This window comes from Aplysia californica, unplaced genomic scaffold (genome assembly GCF_000002075.1).
Source record: "Aplysia californica isolate F4 #8 unplaced genomic scaffold, AplCal3.0 scaffold00203, whole genome shotgun sequence".
In the NCBI taxonomy this organism is placed as follows: domain Eukaryota; kingdom Metazoa; phylum Mollusca; class Gastropoda; order Aplysiida; family Aplysiidae; genus Aplysia; species Aplysia californica.
The window spans coordinates 521,515-536,727 of record NW_004797473.1 but is presented as its reverse complement, the minus strand read 5'-3'; the positions used below and the strand labels follow the sequence as shown (position 1 = coordinate 536,727).

Below are 15,213 nucleotides of genomic sequence, written 5' to 3'. Positions count from 1 at the left end.
CCCCCCCGGGCCTGTTCTTTCGAAACTTCATCAAACATATCCTAATGAGATGAAATACCAATTTTATTAAGTGGGTAATAGATGAGAAGTTTCCATAGGAATTTGGGGATTGTCTTGTCGCAACAGGTTCTTCAAGATATTACATCGTACAAAGTAAACCACAAAGCTCAGGTGATTTAGGACGACAAATTCAGAACAATGATACGCATACACAGGAACAAAACGTGTTTACTTGTAGTGATACATGAAGCATGGGATGGGGACATACAAAAGTAGCACCAAAACATAGAAAGGCGGTGCCTCAACAAGCAATTTAATGATTAAGGGTTCAGGTTCAGAGGTAGCAGTGGGGTTAAAAGCTTTTAGATTAAAATAAGAGAGCGTTATGAGGGTGAAAGGACTAATTAATGTGAGCTTGAGAGAAAAAAGGCAAATATGGTGAACATTGGGGTCCAAAAGTAACTTGAAAATGCAATCACCCGACTATCGTGTTATAGTCTTGCACAACCCACTCATGCAGCATATCAATTTAAAGCTAAATAAATTCTGCTTCATCTGAATCATTAATATTTCATCTATGTTTAGAGATATGGTCTTTCAAAGTTGACCTTTAAAAAAATCAGACTTGGCAAATTTGTGCGAGATTAAAGAAAAGTAAAAGTTTGTTCGCGCCTATATTGATGTGTATAGACACTGGTGGTCAACATAGGTAGAATGGATATGTTTTAAATATCTAATAAAATTTTTTTTTAAATTCTTGTCTCACACTCAAACAGATGGAAAACAGAGTAGCCACAAATACCACACGATACCTGGACTTAACATGTGCTCTTTTTGTTTAGGAGATATTTGCTTCGTGTAGAGGACGAAACCTTTTTTGCGCATGGACTATGTCAGTTAGATTTTGGACATAACCACCTGTCAATGAGGAACAGAAGCCTCGAAACCGCCATGGTTTTGGGTGGTTGGGGTGAAATTAACAAAACACCCTCGTGAGAATCACTAGGTGGCTTATTGTAAGATAGATAAGATAAGATAATACTTTATTATCCCAGAGGGAAATTTTTCTAAGCTGTACACTACCGTAAAAACACATGCAGGTATACAAAAAAAACAACTATACATTACTGTCATTAAAATTCAATATGAAAAGAAAAGTAACGCTGACAAAATGAACATATCACATCAGATGCAAGGCTTTAACACGATGATTTGATGACTACATTTTAAAGTTTCTATTGGGCCAGTGGCGTTCAAAAGAAACTTGAAAACGTAATCATCCAATCATCGTGTTAAATGTTTTGCATTATCTACTCATGCAGCATACCAATTAAAAGGAAAATACATTCTGTATCATCAGACACATTAATAGTTCATCTATGTTAAGAGACGCCCGAGATGATTATATGGTCACTCAAAATCAACCTTAAAAAATCAGGCTTGGCAAAATTAGGCGAAATCAAAGAAAGGTAAAATTGTGTTCTCGCGAAAATTGAAGTGCCTCAGCATTGAACATGTATTGAATATCAAATAACATGAGAATATTATTGTCTCTGCAATGAACAGCATCCACTAATGATATTTTCAAACAGATTGGAGAATAGAGCAGTTGCAAATGTCACATAAAACCTGGACTTAACATATCATGTGCTCATTAGTATTAAATTTGTTTTTGTTTAGGAGCTAATGGTTTCGTGTAACGCATGAAATCGTTTTTGCACACGAACTGTTTTAGTTAGATCTTGGACATAATCATATGTCCGTAAAGATCAGAGACCTCGAAACTGCCATGGTTTTGGGTGGTCTGGGGTGGGATGAACGAAACCGCCCTCATGAGAATCACTGGATGGCTTGGTTTAGTGGACTATATCGCTCATGTGCTGGAACGTCGTGTCTTACACTTACTTTCGTCATGGTGAAATTCAAGTAGACATCTCCTCCATGCATAGCAAAGCACTTTCTCACAGGGCCAATGGCACTAGACAATTCTTGGAAAACCAAGTCAAATCAACCTTGGAGTGGTCACCAGTAAATCAATAGCCCGATATGAATCCAACAGGTATGTGAAGAATGAAGTAGGCCTACCATGAAACTGCAGCTGAAGAAAAGCGACTTTGCTCCCAATTCAGATCCTTTGTATGCAACTCTCAGTGACATTTGAGATGAAATGGCGGATAATTATGTCCACAGTTTAAAGGTGAGGGGGGGGGGTTTACACCTGAAGGCTATCTCGCTTATTACTGGACCAAATTATTACCAAATTTCACACATATAACAGCGTAGTAAGGAGTCTTAAAATCCTCAATCAAATTGGAGAAAAAAGTTTCATTTCCATGGATACGGCGGCCATCTTGGATTTTGTTGACATGTCTTACGTAACGAATACCGCCCTTATTGCGAGTTGTCAAACATTCGATTAAAAAATTTGCTTGTTGTTTTTTCCTAAACGGATGAAAAACATTTTAAATGAATTTTTTCCTGAGGTAGCATTCAAGTTTGCAAAAAATTCGTGGAAATCCACACTCCAGACACCACCAACAAAAATGTATTTTGATATATCAAAAATTCAAAAACACTATTTTTAGTACTACATCTTCCCCTCATTCTATAAACATTTCATGAAGATTGGATGAAAAATGGTGGAGTTATTCAAAAAAGTTTAAAGAAAAGTCGCGTTTGAGTTACTTTATGAGGAAATGGTGGTGATAAACATGGCGGTATGAGAAAAATACAGTTTTTGGGGGTTCTTTTGCTATGAAATAGTTGTAGGAAAGGTTGAGGAAGCTAAAAATGCCTACAACTCAAATTCCATAATTTTGAGCGAATCGGGACTTTGGGGGTGTACCCCCCCCCCCCCCCCCCCCTTCACAAAGTTGATGCCCAAAGGGTTTGAGCACTACAGAAAACTAATGGCTCCTAGGCAAAATAACAATGACCACATTTAATGTTAAACCCAAGTTTTGCATTGTGATTGTGATTGATCTGTTTTCCGTTCTGTTTGAAACTGTACTTCACATTTTACTCTTTTCCCCGCTTGTACCTATGGGTGTCGCGGGGAGATACAGGCGTCTACCTGAAGCAAGGTAAGTGGCCTGTAGGAGGGATATCCCGTCAGCTCTGAGGGTGTCTCCTACAGATTCACTCCAGCGTCTCTTTGGTCTTCCTCTGGCTCTCCAGCCAGAATAGTTGATAGTACATGCTCTCAGAGCTGATTGGTTTAAGGACATCCGTGTGAGGTGTCCGAACCACTTGATCTTTTGTTTTTCAATGTGTGATAGGACTTGTGTTGCTCCTACCGTGTCCCTTATGATTTCATTTTATATGTTGTCTCTTCTTGTCTTGTTAACTGCTCTTCTTAAACATTTCATCTCGCATGTGACCAGCTTTCTCAATAGGGCTTTTGTCTGACACTGATATGTGAGTGTTGGTAGGAAAATGGCGTTGATGAGTTTCGCCTTGGTGCTCATGGGGATATTGGGATGTTTCAGGAGAGCGGCGAGTTGATAACTGACTGCATTGGCTTTCTGGCATCTAGTCTCTACTTCTCGATTTAAATTTGCATTTTCTGTGAAAATACTGCCAAAGTATTTGAATTCGCTGCTTTGTTTTAGTTGGGATCCATTGATGTTGATATCCACTTTGTCTAGTCTCCTGCTAAGTGTCCTGACCTCGGTCTCACTCACATTGATCTTTCTGTCATATTTCTCGCATCTTGCGTTTAGTTTGTTTATATGCTTCTGTAGTTGAGTCTTGTTGTTCATCATTACCAGGTCGTCTGCAAACATGTGTGTTATAATGTTATGTATTCTTGATATTTGATCTAAGTCAGACGAGCACAAGACGATAACAAACATTCAGCCATATTGATTTCATAGTGGCCATGCACTTCCTAGTGTGTTGTTTACTTGTGAAACCTCTCCCATCTTGTATTCTTTCCTAGATGATTGTATTGCGTAATATATCACTTGCAGTGTGGGTGTTTGCAATCTACACTTCCTAAACATTGGTGTATTTACAAAATCTCAATGACATTAGGCTATTCTTTTTGTCATTCTTCTTCCTTTTGAGAAAAATAAATTGTATAAAAACGGGGCGGGTTTTGACGATAAAATGTGTTGAGGTTTCAGAGATCGAACCGATTAGGGGCAGTGATTGTGCGTTGACTTCGCCTGGTGGGGAGTGCGGCGCGGCTTCTCGTTGTTTCACTGGGTCTCTGTGGTGTTGATTAGCTTGTACAGAAAACATTTAGGGTCTGCTCTTGATGTAGGATTAGTGTTGTCTGGCGTGGTGATTTGCAGAATGGTTGTGCTGACTTGGGACTCGAACTGGGTCTCATATTGACTCTATTTCGTCTGAGGATTTGTCCTCCTGGGTGTTTCAGCACCGGAAGTATCGGTACCTTGAGGGTACATGTATACTGTTGCTGGTCCCCATTTCTTGTTGATTGGATTTCTTATGGTCACTGGCTGGTTGTTTGAAAGTGGGGGCAACTGTTTCGCCCTCTTGTAATGATATAATGTCTGTGTTTCTTGTCCGTGTTGCAGATATGTTTGTATCTCTTTTGTGTTTTGTTGCCTCTATATTTTCCTTGGTAATTAGTCCACCAAAAAGAATGCGTGCTGGGGATGACAGTTTGCTGAGCATCGGGGTAGTTCTCAGAGCTAGTATAGCTTTGTATGGATCTTGGTTTGATTCTAAAGCTTTCGCCAGAGTCCGTTTCACCAATTTCACCTGGCTTTCAATGTATGCATTACTTCTTGGGTAGTGAGGTGAGCTTGTTTCATGTCTGAAATTGTATTCTTCCGAGACCTTTCTGTATGGGGATGCACTGAAGTGGGGTCCGTTGTCGGATCTAACCACTTTTGGTATTCTTTGTTCACTGAAAACGTGCTTTGTTAGGGTGACGATCTTGTTACTTGTGCTTTGGTTCTTTGGGATTTCCTCACAAATGGGAATTTTGAATAGTAGTCAGTAATAAGGAGATACTCTTCTCCTTTGAGATAGAAAAGGTCCGTTCCTATCGTATGCCATGGTCTTGGCTGAATTTCTGTTTGTATCAGTGGTTCCTTTTGCTGTCCACTTTTGTGTTTCTGGCATGTTTCACACTTCCTGACAATGTCTTCAATATCTTTGTTAATATATTTCCAGAACACACTTTCTCTTGCTCTCAGTTTTGTTTTTTTCTAATTCTAAGTGAGGTTCATGCAGTTGTTTTTTTCAGGACTTCTGATTTCATCTTCTGTGGTATGATGATTCGGTATCTCTTCAAGAGCACTTTCATCTCTGTAGTTCCAATATAGACGGCATAGTTGTGGAACATCTTTGATATTTTCTGGCCACCCGTTGTAGATCGTCTCTTTCAGGGCATTGAGTTCTGTGTCTGTTTTTGTGTTCTCTGTGATTCGGTGGATATAGTTATCACTAAACTGCGGCAAGATTTCATGGATTTTTAGGTGTTGTGTTTCCAAAGGTTTTGTCTCTTCATCTGACACAGACAGTCTTGACAGTGCATCTGCAATACACATATATTTCCCTGGAATGTACTTGATGGCTGTAATCTCAACAGCATCCATTGCAATCTTGTCGGTGCTGCCTTTAAGTGCTTGAGATGAATGGATTGAAGCGGTTTGTGGTCGGACACCACAGTGAATTCTTGTCCATATAGGTATGTGTGGAATCTTTCACATCCATAGACTACGGCCAACAACTCTCGTTCTATGTTTGCACAGCGTGTTTCTTGATCAGTGAGGGTTTTACTTGCAAAAACAATTTCCTGCATTAGGGTTGCTCCTAAAACTTTCACAGAGGCATCCACCTGGACAGTGATTTCCTTCTTTGCGTCGAAGAACACAAGTGTGACTTCTTCTGTGATTGCATTTTTTGTTCTCTGAAATGCTTCTTCATGGCTTGGGGACCATTCACACTTGTTTGACTTTGTGAACAGTTCTCTCAGGGGAACATCGTCCTGTACAGTCTTAGTGGCAAGGCGTTTCCTTGCATTCCAGTGTCTATCTGTGCCTTTAGAGTTGCTTTACTCCACTCAGGTAACTTGACTTTAATAGTTGCAAAAGCTTCATACTGTCAGATTTGTTAGGCTTTATTGTCTCAAATGCACAGCTAGATCTATACTGTTCTTCTTCTTTTTCTTTTTCTACTTCTTCTTCTGTTGAGTAATCCTCCATTGTGATTTCATGGGTCTGGTTGTGTCTGAGTTTCCTGCATACTATCTTGGAGTGGTGTAATATCTTGCAATAATTGCATGTTTGGTTTTGAGTAGGGCATTGAAAAAAAAGGGTGTGGGAAACCTCCACAGTTGGTGCAAATAGTTTTGGCCGAATCTTTGAACTAAACCCGTACTTGGGTTTGTATTTATCTGATTGGTTGTAGACTTTAGGTGAAAAGTCTGGACTGACATTTTATGTTGGCTATCTAGTAACCATCCCATTCCTGATTTGGAAATGTCTTCAATTTTGCACATTTGCAGTGCTGTATCCAGTGAAAGTGTACTCTCTCTAAGAAAGCTTTCTTTCAGGGAGTTGTCTCTCCGTCCAACAAAAGCTTTCTTTCAGGGAGTTGTCTCTCCGTCCAACAAAAGCTTTCTTTCAGGGAGTTGTCTCTCCGTCCAACAATAAGTCTGTCTCTTACTAGCTCGTCTTCTAGCTTATCATAATTGCAATTTTTACTTAATTTTCTGAGTTTTTGTGGCTTTAAATTTGTACTTTTCTAAGGTGATGTTTGCTTTGGGAGTGCAGTAGTTATTAAATCTTGCCATTAGTGTGGCCACTTTGTCTCTTTCCTCATCTGGGATTTGCCATGTGTGGTAAATCTCCCTTCCTTCCTCTCCTATGAGGAAGAGGATAGTTTGACATTTCTCTTTCTCAGGCTTGTCATGCACTACTAGATCTACGTATAAAGTTATTGTCTCCCTCCATGACTTCCACTTGTCAGCTAACTAGCCTGTTTCATTCCTGAAATTCACAGGTTGCGGTGTAGTGCTATAATAAAGGGAGGCAAAAACTTTTTGACTTCAGAGATATTAAACTTTTATCTGGTTGCGTCCCTTGGTTCACTCACAGAGCTTGCGTGACGTAGAATCTAGATCTAGGACGAGACGTCGGCAACCTCAATAGCTTGAGCGCACGTATGTAACGAAACTTATTTAGAATCTAGATCCACATAAAGAATTAAATAGTAAAATCTAAATGATTGTACCTATTATCACTTGTTAAGTGGGCAAACCTTTTCACTTCTGACACCATGTTATGATGTTATGTATTCTTGTTGTTTGATCTAAGCAATGATAGTACATAACAAGATGGGCCACTTCTCTCTTTGAGCCAATCAAAAAAGTGTCCTCAAAATTTGGTGGCGCCCTCTTCACAAAAGCGCACTCTTTGCGAACAGAGTTACCCTACTTGAGTTTTAAAAAATCAAAGTGAAACTAGCAAGTTTTGGGATAAATTTCGGAAGAACGCTTTTTTAAAATGGTTACGCTGACAAAAAACCTCTACCAGAGGAAAGGGTGATGGTTTTCTTCGTTTAATTTGACTTTAGAATGAAAGGAGAGAGGTCATTAAAATTTAAAAAAACTAAAACTCCGCACTGAACGTACCCGAACTGCTGATGAACAGCAGTCGATCTGCGCACGCAAGGAGGTGCTATTCCTATTCTTCTTCTGGAAAAACGAAGGAGAGCTTCAAAACAGACTGCAGCGCCATCTGAAGCAAAGAGCATACTTCCTGCGGACACTTTTTTGGCTGAGTGGCCCATCTTGTTATTCACTATCTTTGATCTAAGTCAGACGAGCACAAGACGATAACAAACATTCAGCTATATTGATTTCATAGGGAAAGGGAGTGTTTATTTTCGTATCTAACATCTTCACTATATTCGAATATAAGTATCGAACATCATGACAATAAGTTCGTTGAGTGCCTCTGGATTTGGATTGGCCTCCTTTGTAATCTGGTCCATGTAGATTACGAAGAGCAGAGGGGAGAGATTGCAGCCCTGACTGAAATAAGTTCGTTGAGTGCCTCTGGATCTGGATTGGCCTCCTTTGTAATCTGGTCCATGTAGATTACGAAGAGCAGAGGGGAGAAATTGCAGCCCTGACTGACTCCGGATGTTACTGGAAACCAGTCCGATTTTCCACTGATAGTTCAGGTACGCTTCTGCTGTTGGCATAGATAGCCCTGTTGTTGTCTAACTGTTGTCCCTTGACTGCTTTTATCCGCCGCTTATACCCTTTTGTGTGTCACGGGGTTGTCCCTTGACGCAATATCAAAATAGAATATCATTGAATATATAGTGTATGTTCATTGTATCAATATTGATACTCCTCAATACACGTGCAAAGACAGTTTTACGTTTCCTTGACTTCGCATAGTTTTGCCAAGCTTAATTTTTTTAGATCAATTTTTAATATCTTGGTCATGTTGATGAAATATTAATGCGTCATGTGATGCAGAATTTATTCAGCTTTAAATCGGTATGCTCCATAGCGGGTAGTGCAAGCTTATAACACGATGATTGGATGATTACTTTTTCAACTTTTTTTTTACGCCTCTAATACAGAGAGAGAGAATTACCATGGCTAAGGCTAGTTTCAACAAAAATGAGCCCCATCACGAAAAACAGAAACATCTCAATTAATGACTACCAAAATGAACGTGCTCAAAGCTATGTATGGCCAACTCTTCTATATGGCTGTGAATGCTGGACAATCAATAAAGACAGTGAAAATAAAATAATTCAACAGATACTAAGGTGGCAGTGTTACTATAAATAGGCAAAAGTCATGGATTGCATGTTTATTTTCAAGCTGATTATATGGAGCAGTCATTGTAGAGTATCAAACTTTAACAATTTTAAGATTTATTGTTGTTGTTTCTATTTTACAATGCTTCTGACATAGGGTCAGCTTAGTAATAACTCTTAGAACATAAAGGCAGAGAGTATATATTTTTTCTTTAATACATTTCGTTTTTGATTTTAGCTTGAAAGTGGTATGTTTGATCACCTTTCTCACCATAACATAATATGTGAGGCATCAAGGTGAAATCAGGCTCTCATCAAAATTTTAAAAAACCTGGAGAAACAGACATTTTTCTTCCAGTTTGTCATTTTTAAATCGATTTTTAATTTTTTGACTCATTCCCTTTTATGTTCATATAAAAACACATTTCCGTGTAAATTTTACTGAAAAACGTTGATTTAAGTCACACACTATGTCATTTTTCAGTTTTCAAGAACTCTTTTCGTTATTAGAGTTACCAAACTTTGGCGGCCATTTTCTCGCAAATTTTGCCATTGAAATCAAGCGACCTCATCCCCTTCAATCGCAAATATCTTGACTTTTATTCACGATAGATGGGTATTAAATTTTTTTTAATGAAAGCGAAGAAAATGAAAAAGCTTTCAGATTACATAATAATATGTATATTAAGCCTTTTGCATGAAATTTGGCAAAACTTACTGATATTATTAATTGAACTTCAACTGTACCAAAAGTTGTGATACATTATAGAAATTGGCAAAACAACAATCTAAAAACATTTATTGAAAATGTAAAAAATAATTTTGCAAGTTTTCATTGGTTCTACTGATAATTAAGAGTATGACAGTTCAATCATCTGAGGCAATTTCTTTAAAAGCAACGACTGTCAAAAATGGGTGTAATACCATAAAAACTTATGACCTATAATATTCAGAAAAAATGTTTACCCTCACCATTCTATGAAACAGGTGTATGTGTATTTGTGCTTTGTACATATCTGTTTAATGTTTGTATAGGTGTTTGAAGGTGTGTGTGTGTGTGTGTGCGCGCGTGTGTGTGTGTGTGTGTGTGTGTGTTTGTGTGTATTGGTGTGTGTGTGTGTGTGTATGTGTGTGTGTGTGACAAAGTACAATAGAGCAATTATTGTCTCGGAAGATAGTGTAAAGTACAGAAAAAGAAGTTTCAGTAACATTATGAATTGTGTATTATTTTTCTGATCTATCAATAAATGACCTGACATGAGAGGATGGAACAACTGAACTTTCAAATCACAAAACGTTTGAAGATGTTCTGTCTTTACATTTCTCTATACCAACAACAAAAAGACACGCCGACATCTAAATACATCACTGACATACGGAGGATTCAGTGTCTTGACACTGTCACTCACTGAATGGTCGAATCTTCATTTCACTGAAAGAGACAGAGCCAGATGTTACGCCGTTCCATTTCAAGCCCTTGTTGCCTGTATTGCCCCACTGTCCATTGAGATTCACTATATGGCATTTATCGTACCACCAAGCTCCGTGATAGGCATTAGCACAGCTGCCACCCCATGAATCGTTGTCACGGTCCTTGGTTGAAAACACCTTGTGATTGTGATAAGCCATACTATCACTTGCATTACCCGAAAATCCGGAAAGCTGTAATTTATAATTTTCTGTTTCTCCAGATAGCGAAAAGTTGTCGTAGCTGGCGTAGTAGTTTTTTCCCTGAAATCTCAAATCGATCCTTAGTTCGCATCTCCCCTGGTGATGAGAACGTGAGAACAATTAAAACAACCTGTAGATACACATGGTTTCAATACATACACAATCCAGTGCTATGCCCCACTTGAAATGAAATTTGACAAGGATTTGACAGGTTGAAATCTCTGCCAGGCTTATATATGATATATAATTGACCCTCCCAAAAATTTCCTCTCACCTTAGTGTCCAAGTGGGGGGAGAATGTCCTCGGTTTAGAACTATCCCAAAGTGTATCTGATAGGGCAGTGTAATTACGAATAGTACAGAAGGAATATAAAACATCGGTAAGAAATTTCATGTCAAAAGAAGGAAATAGATATAGGGTTACGGAATCTTTACAGTGGGCAATGTGTTAGTGATGGAGCTAAGGGGTTAGACCTAAATGATGGCAACGATGCATACTTATCCTGCCCAGGAAGAATAAGAAATTAATATCATTTTCTAAAAGCATGTACACGTTTAACTGGAACAGCAGCAGTAGCTAAAAACAACAACAACAACAACAACAACAACAACAACAACAACAATAACAACAACAAAAACTACAAAAACAACAACAGTAAGTAAGACGTCCCAAACCCCCCCCCCCCCCCCCCCCCCCAATCATCAATAACAATGACATAGAAAGACACCAACTTCAAGAACAGCTCCTGCGTCCACCACCACAACATCAGACATTTGTCGTTTATCACTACCGTTACTACAACCATCAGAACCTTCTCTACCCCCACCACAACGTCTACTACTACACAATATGGATTTAACACCGGTTCAGAATACGATCAGGTAATTTAATTGGAGGGAGTTCCGATGTTACGTCCATATCCAAAAGAACCAACCAAATGGGTAGGAGAAGAAAGCTTTGAAAAAGTAAACTTGGACAATTTACAATTGGACAATTTCCATTTTAAAAATAATGAAAGCATTGAGGCTTTCACGTATTTCGACCCTTTACTGCATTACACTGTAAACAACTTGCCTGACTTGTCAGCTGGTGGATTTTCTCTAGTCCGAACCAAAAATTGCCAGAGAGGTCACCAAATCCATTTTTATAGTCCGCCCAGCCACGGAAAAAATCAACGTCCGCAGAAGCGCGTCTCTGCAGACAAAACAGACCATTACGTCAGTTTCTAAGGTCTAGTATCATGAAGCGTACGAAATCACATTGTTTGAATAATTTTCCTAAGCCTTTAACTTCTAAAACAAGAAAAGTGAATATAAAGTTACAAGTAATATCTTATGACAGCACCACGAGCTGAAAGACGAATTTAGAATCTGTTGTACCCTTGGATTTGTCCTCTTCCACTGTCTATTCTTAGTTTATTGAGCGTCAAAAACTTTGACAAATTACCGCCACATAATGTGTCCTTGTGAATATGTATAAAATTATAATGTACACAGATTTATATTTACAACTTGGAGAGTCACTGAACAGATAGAGCGACAAAACAATGTTGATCTCTCTTGTATAGTGCCATTCTGTATTACACCAAACGATTTATGATGATCATAACTGCATATGCATATCTTTCATTACATTTAGTAATACAATATCAGCGCATTTTGCAGTAAAATGTTATGATCAATTCCATTTTTATTGTATCAAGGTCTATTATTATGACTATAAGATAATGTTGAACTGTATTGAATCAGGAAGCATTACTGTAAAACAATGTTCATCTATCCAGTATTATATCAGCCTATATAACTGTAAAATAGTGTTGATTATTCCTGTAGTATATCAGCCTGTAGTACTGTAAAGTAGTGTTAATCTCACCTGTACTGTAGCAGCTTGTACTCACCTGTATCACGATCCAGCCTCCTTGGTCCGTCACCGTGTCACAGACTACAAGTTGACCGCTAGAGAGGAGGATCACCGGCCGAGGACCCAAACCCTTAGCACTGGCGCACGACTGGGGCTGAAGAGTAATGAGCAGAGAGAGAGAGTTTGGTGGACGGCAAAAGGAAAAAAGCCGAGAGAGTTAAAGAGTCATTAAAGTAATGTAAGTCAACTAGTCAGTCAGTTTCTCAGTTTAGTCAATCAGTTTCTCAATCAGTCAACCAGTTTACCACTCAGTCAATCGGCAATTTTATCCCCAGTAATCTAGTCAATTTAACACATTCTCCATCTTCCAGTTTTCCTCCTACTTCATCAATCAGTTTATCACACACTTTATAAGCCAGTTTATCGCATTATCTATGAATCAATTTATCGCACATTCCACCAACCAGGGGACCAGTACTCACTATTGCTTCACTTCCATATAAATTCAACCACTTCTGGGTGAAAATTAACTTGTCAGTATGGGAAGTCAAACTAAGAAAAGTTCTCACCCGTAACTGGCTTTTGACAATGTTCAACTTGCGCTCAAAACTGGCTTCGAGATCCTCCATGACGGACGTCACGTTAACCAGGAGGTCTTGGCTCTGTTGAAGACCCTCTTTCCTGTTCCTGTCCAAGGCAGCTGCCACGTTCTCCAGAATCTGGCGTTTGTGGGATAGCAGTTGGTGAGGACATTCTCTTTTGTATAGTTCCACTGTGTGGCTCAGGGTCTGCAAAGTGAGGACATAATAATAATAATTATAATAATAATAATAATAATAATAATAATAATAATAATAATAATAATAATAATAATAATAATAATAATAATAATAACAATAGTAATTATTATGATTATAATTTTTTTAAAATAATAACAATAATTAAAAAAAATTATAATAATAATTTTTTTAAAATAATGATAATGGTGATATTAGAAATAATAATGCTAATAATAATGATGATAATAATAGTTATAATAATAATAATACTGATAATAACAATAATGATAATAAAAATAATAATAATAATAACGGTGATATTAACAATAATAATAATAATAATAATAATAATAATAATAATAATAATAATGATAATGATGACATTAATAACAATGATTATAACAATAATAACAATCATAATAATAGCAATAATAACAACAATGACAATAATAATGATAATGATAATAATAACAATAATGATAATGATAAGTATAATACTACTGCAGTTACTACTAATAATATTATAAAAATACTAATAATGAAAATATTACTACTACTACTACTACTACTACTACTACTACTACTACTACTACTACTACTACTACTACTACTACTACTACTACTACTACTATTACTACTACTACTATTACTACTACTACAACTACTGCTAATGATAATATGAGAAGAAGAGGAAGAAGAAGAAGAAGAAGAAGAAGAAGAAGAAGAAGAAGAAGAAGAAGAAGAAGAAGAAGAAGAAGAAGAAGAAGAAGAAGAAGAAGAAGAAGAAGAAGATTATTTTAAAAATACCTACATTTTCAGTTCAAGGCACTCTTCATAAATTAATGCTTACATGTCAGTACTCTAGGGAATAAATATTTAGAAAGAGATTCTCACCTGTATCTGACTTTCCAGCTTGCTATCAAAACTCGCTTCTAGCGCCTTCATGGTTGCCGTCATGTTCTGGAGAACGTCTTGTTTTTCCTCTAGACAATTTTTCTTGTTCTCCTTTATGGATGCTGCTACGTATTCCTGGATGTCTTGTTTATGTTGCATACACTGTCTCTTGTTCACATCTACTATTTCACTCAGGATCTGAACTGTGACGTCACTCTTACGAGTGATGGAAGTCGGTAGGCTTTTCTGCCACCCGACTCTGCCGTGGGAATTCAAAATAGTGACGTCACAACGGTACACACCGATTGTATCGTTAGTTGCCAACGGCCAAGAAAGCCGCATATAGCTGTTAGACCCGGAGACAATGCTGCCCGTGGCGGTCACATCTTTAGCTGTTAGTCTGACGTCCACATCATCATCGCGAAGTTCCGCAACACTGGACCATCCACTCAAATGCTTTTTCTGGATTCTCATCAACAGAATTTCCGAAATGTCAGGCTGCTGATAGGGGTTGAAGCAGTTCAGCGAAACTTGTGCTGTCTTTCCGATTTCAATTTCTTCTGACGTAACATTGAGACGCCATGCTTTTGAACACATTACAAGGGCTGCTACCAATATAAGGTTGGTAAATATCCAGGCGGCGTCCATGTTACTAGTACTGCTGGTTATTCTTCACGTACTTTTTGAGGAAAGTCTACAGGAAATATTGAGACAAAACATTAGAACAAGAAAACATTTCCATCAGTTGCAGTTCAAATTTAACAAGCCGAATTATTTAATTTAAAAAAATTGCTTTTAAAAAATCGATTTTCATGTACTGGAAAAGCGTTTATAAAAACAAATGAATATTGTAGGCCGAATTGTTAAGAGAATTATTGTTAAGGAGTTTTCTCCTCCTCTCCTATAAAGTTTTGCAATTTAACAGCTTGCCGACAATAATATGCTTTTAATAAGCAAGAAAAGATACATAAACATGATATAATTGACTTTTTAAAAATAACGGCTTTTTATTGTTTACAAATGTTTTGTTGTTTCTTTGGTGTTAAATTATGTTTAGTCTCTCCTTGAATAAAAATCCTTCTTGGCTTAAAACAGTTGAACGGCTTTCTACGATTTGAATACCTCATGGACGAGCGGGATGAGTCACATTCACGATTCTGAAGACGATAGCCTCCCTTACAAGTGTCCAGACGGCATAATTTTCATCTACGGTTTTTTTAAATAATGCTACTAGTCGGTGGCCAGATC

General features: G+C 37.7%; 1 protein-coding gene across 1 annotated transcript; it reads right to left on the bottom strand.

Moving 5' to 3' along the window:
* Positions 1-9,967: 9,967 nt before the first annotated feature.
* Positions 9,968-14,695, bottom strand: LOC101859017 (fibroleukin). Its single transcript, XM_005099125.3, has 5 exons — positions 13,966-14,695; positions 12,862-13,080; positions 12,330-12,446; positions 11,507-11,626; positions 9,968-10,527 (listed from the first exon to the last, which is right to left on the bottom strand). Exons 1-5 carry the CDS (start codon positions 14,611-14,613, stop codon positions 10,162-10,164), a joined length of 1,470 nt encoding a protein of 489 aa, XP_005099182.1. The 5' UTR covers positions 14,614-14,695; the 3' UTR covers positions 9,968-10,161.
* Positions 14,696-15,213: the final 518 nt, after the last annotated feature.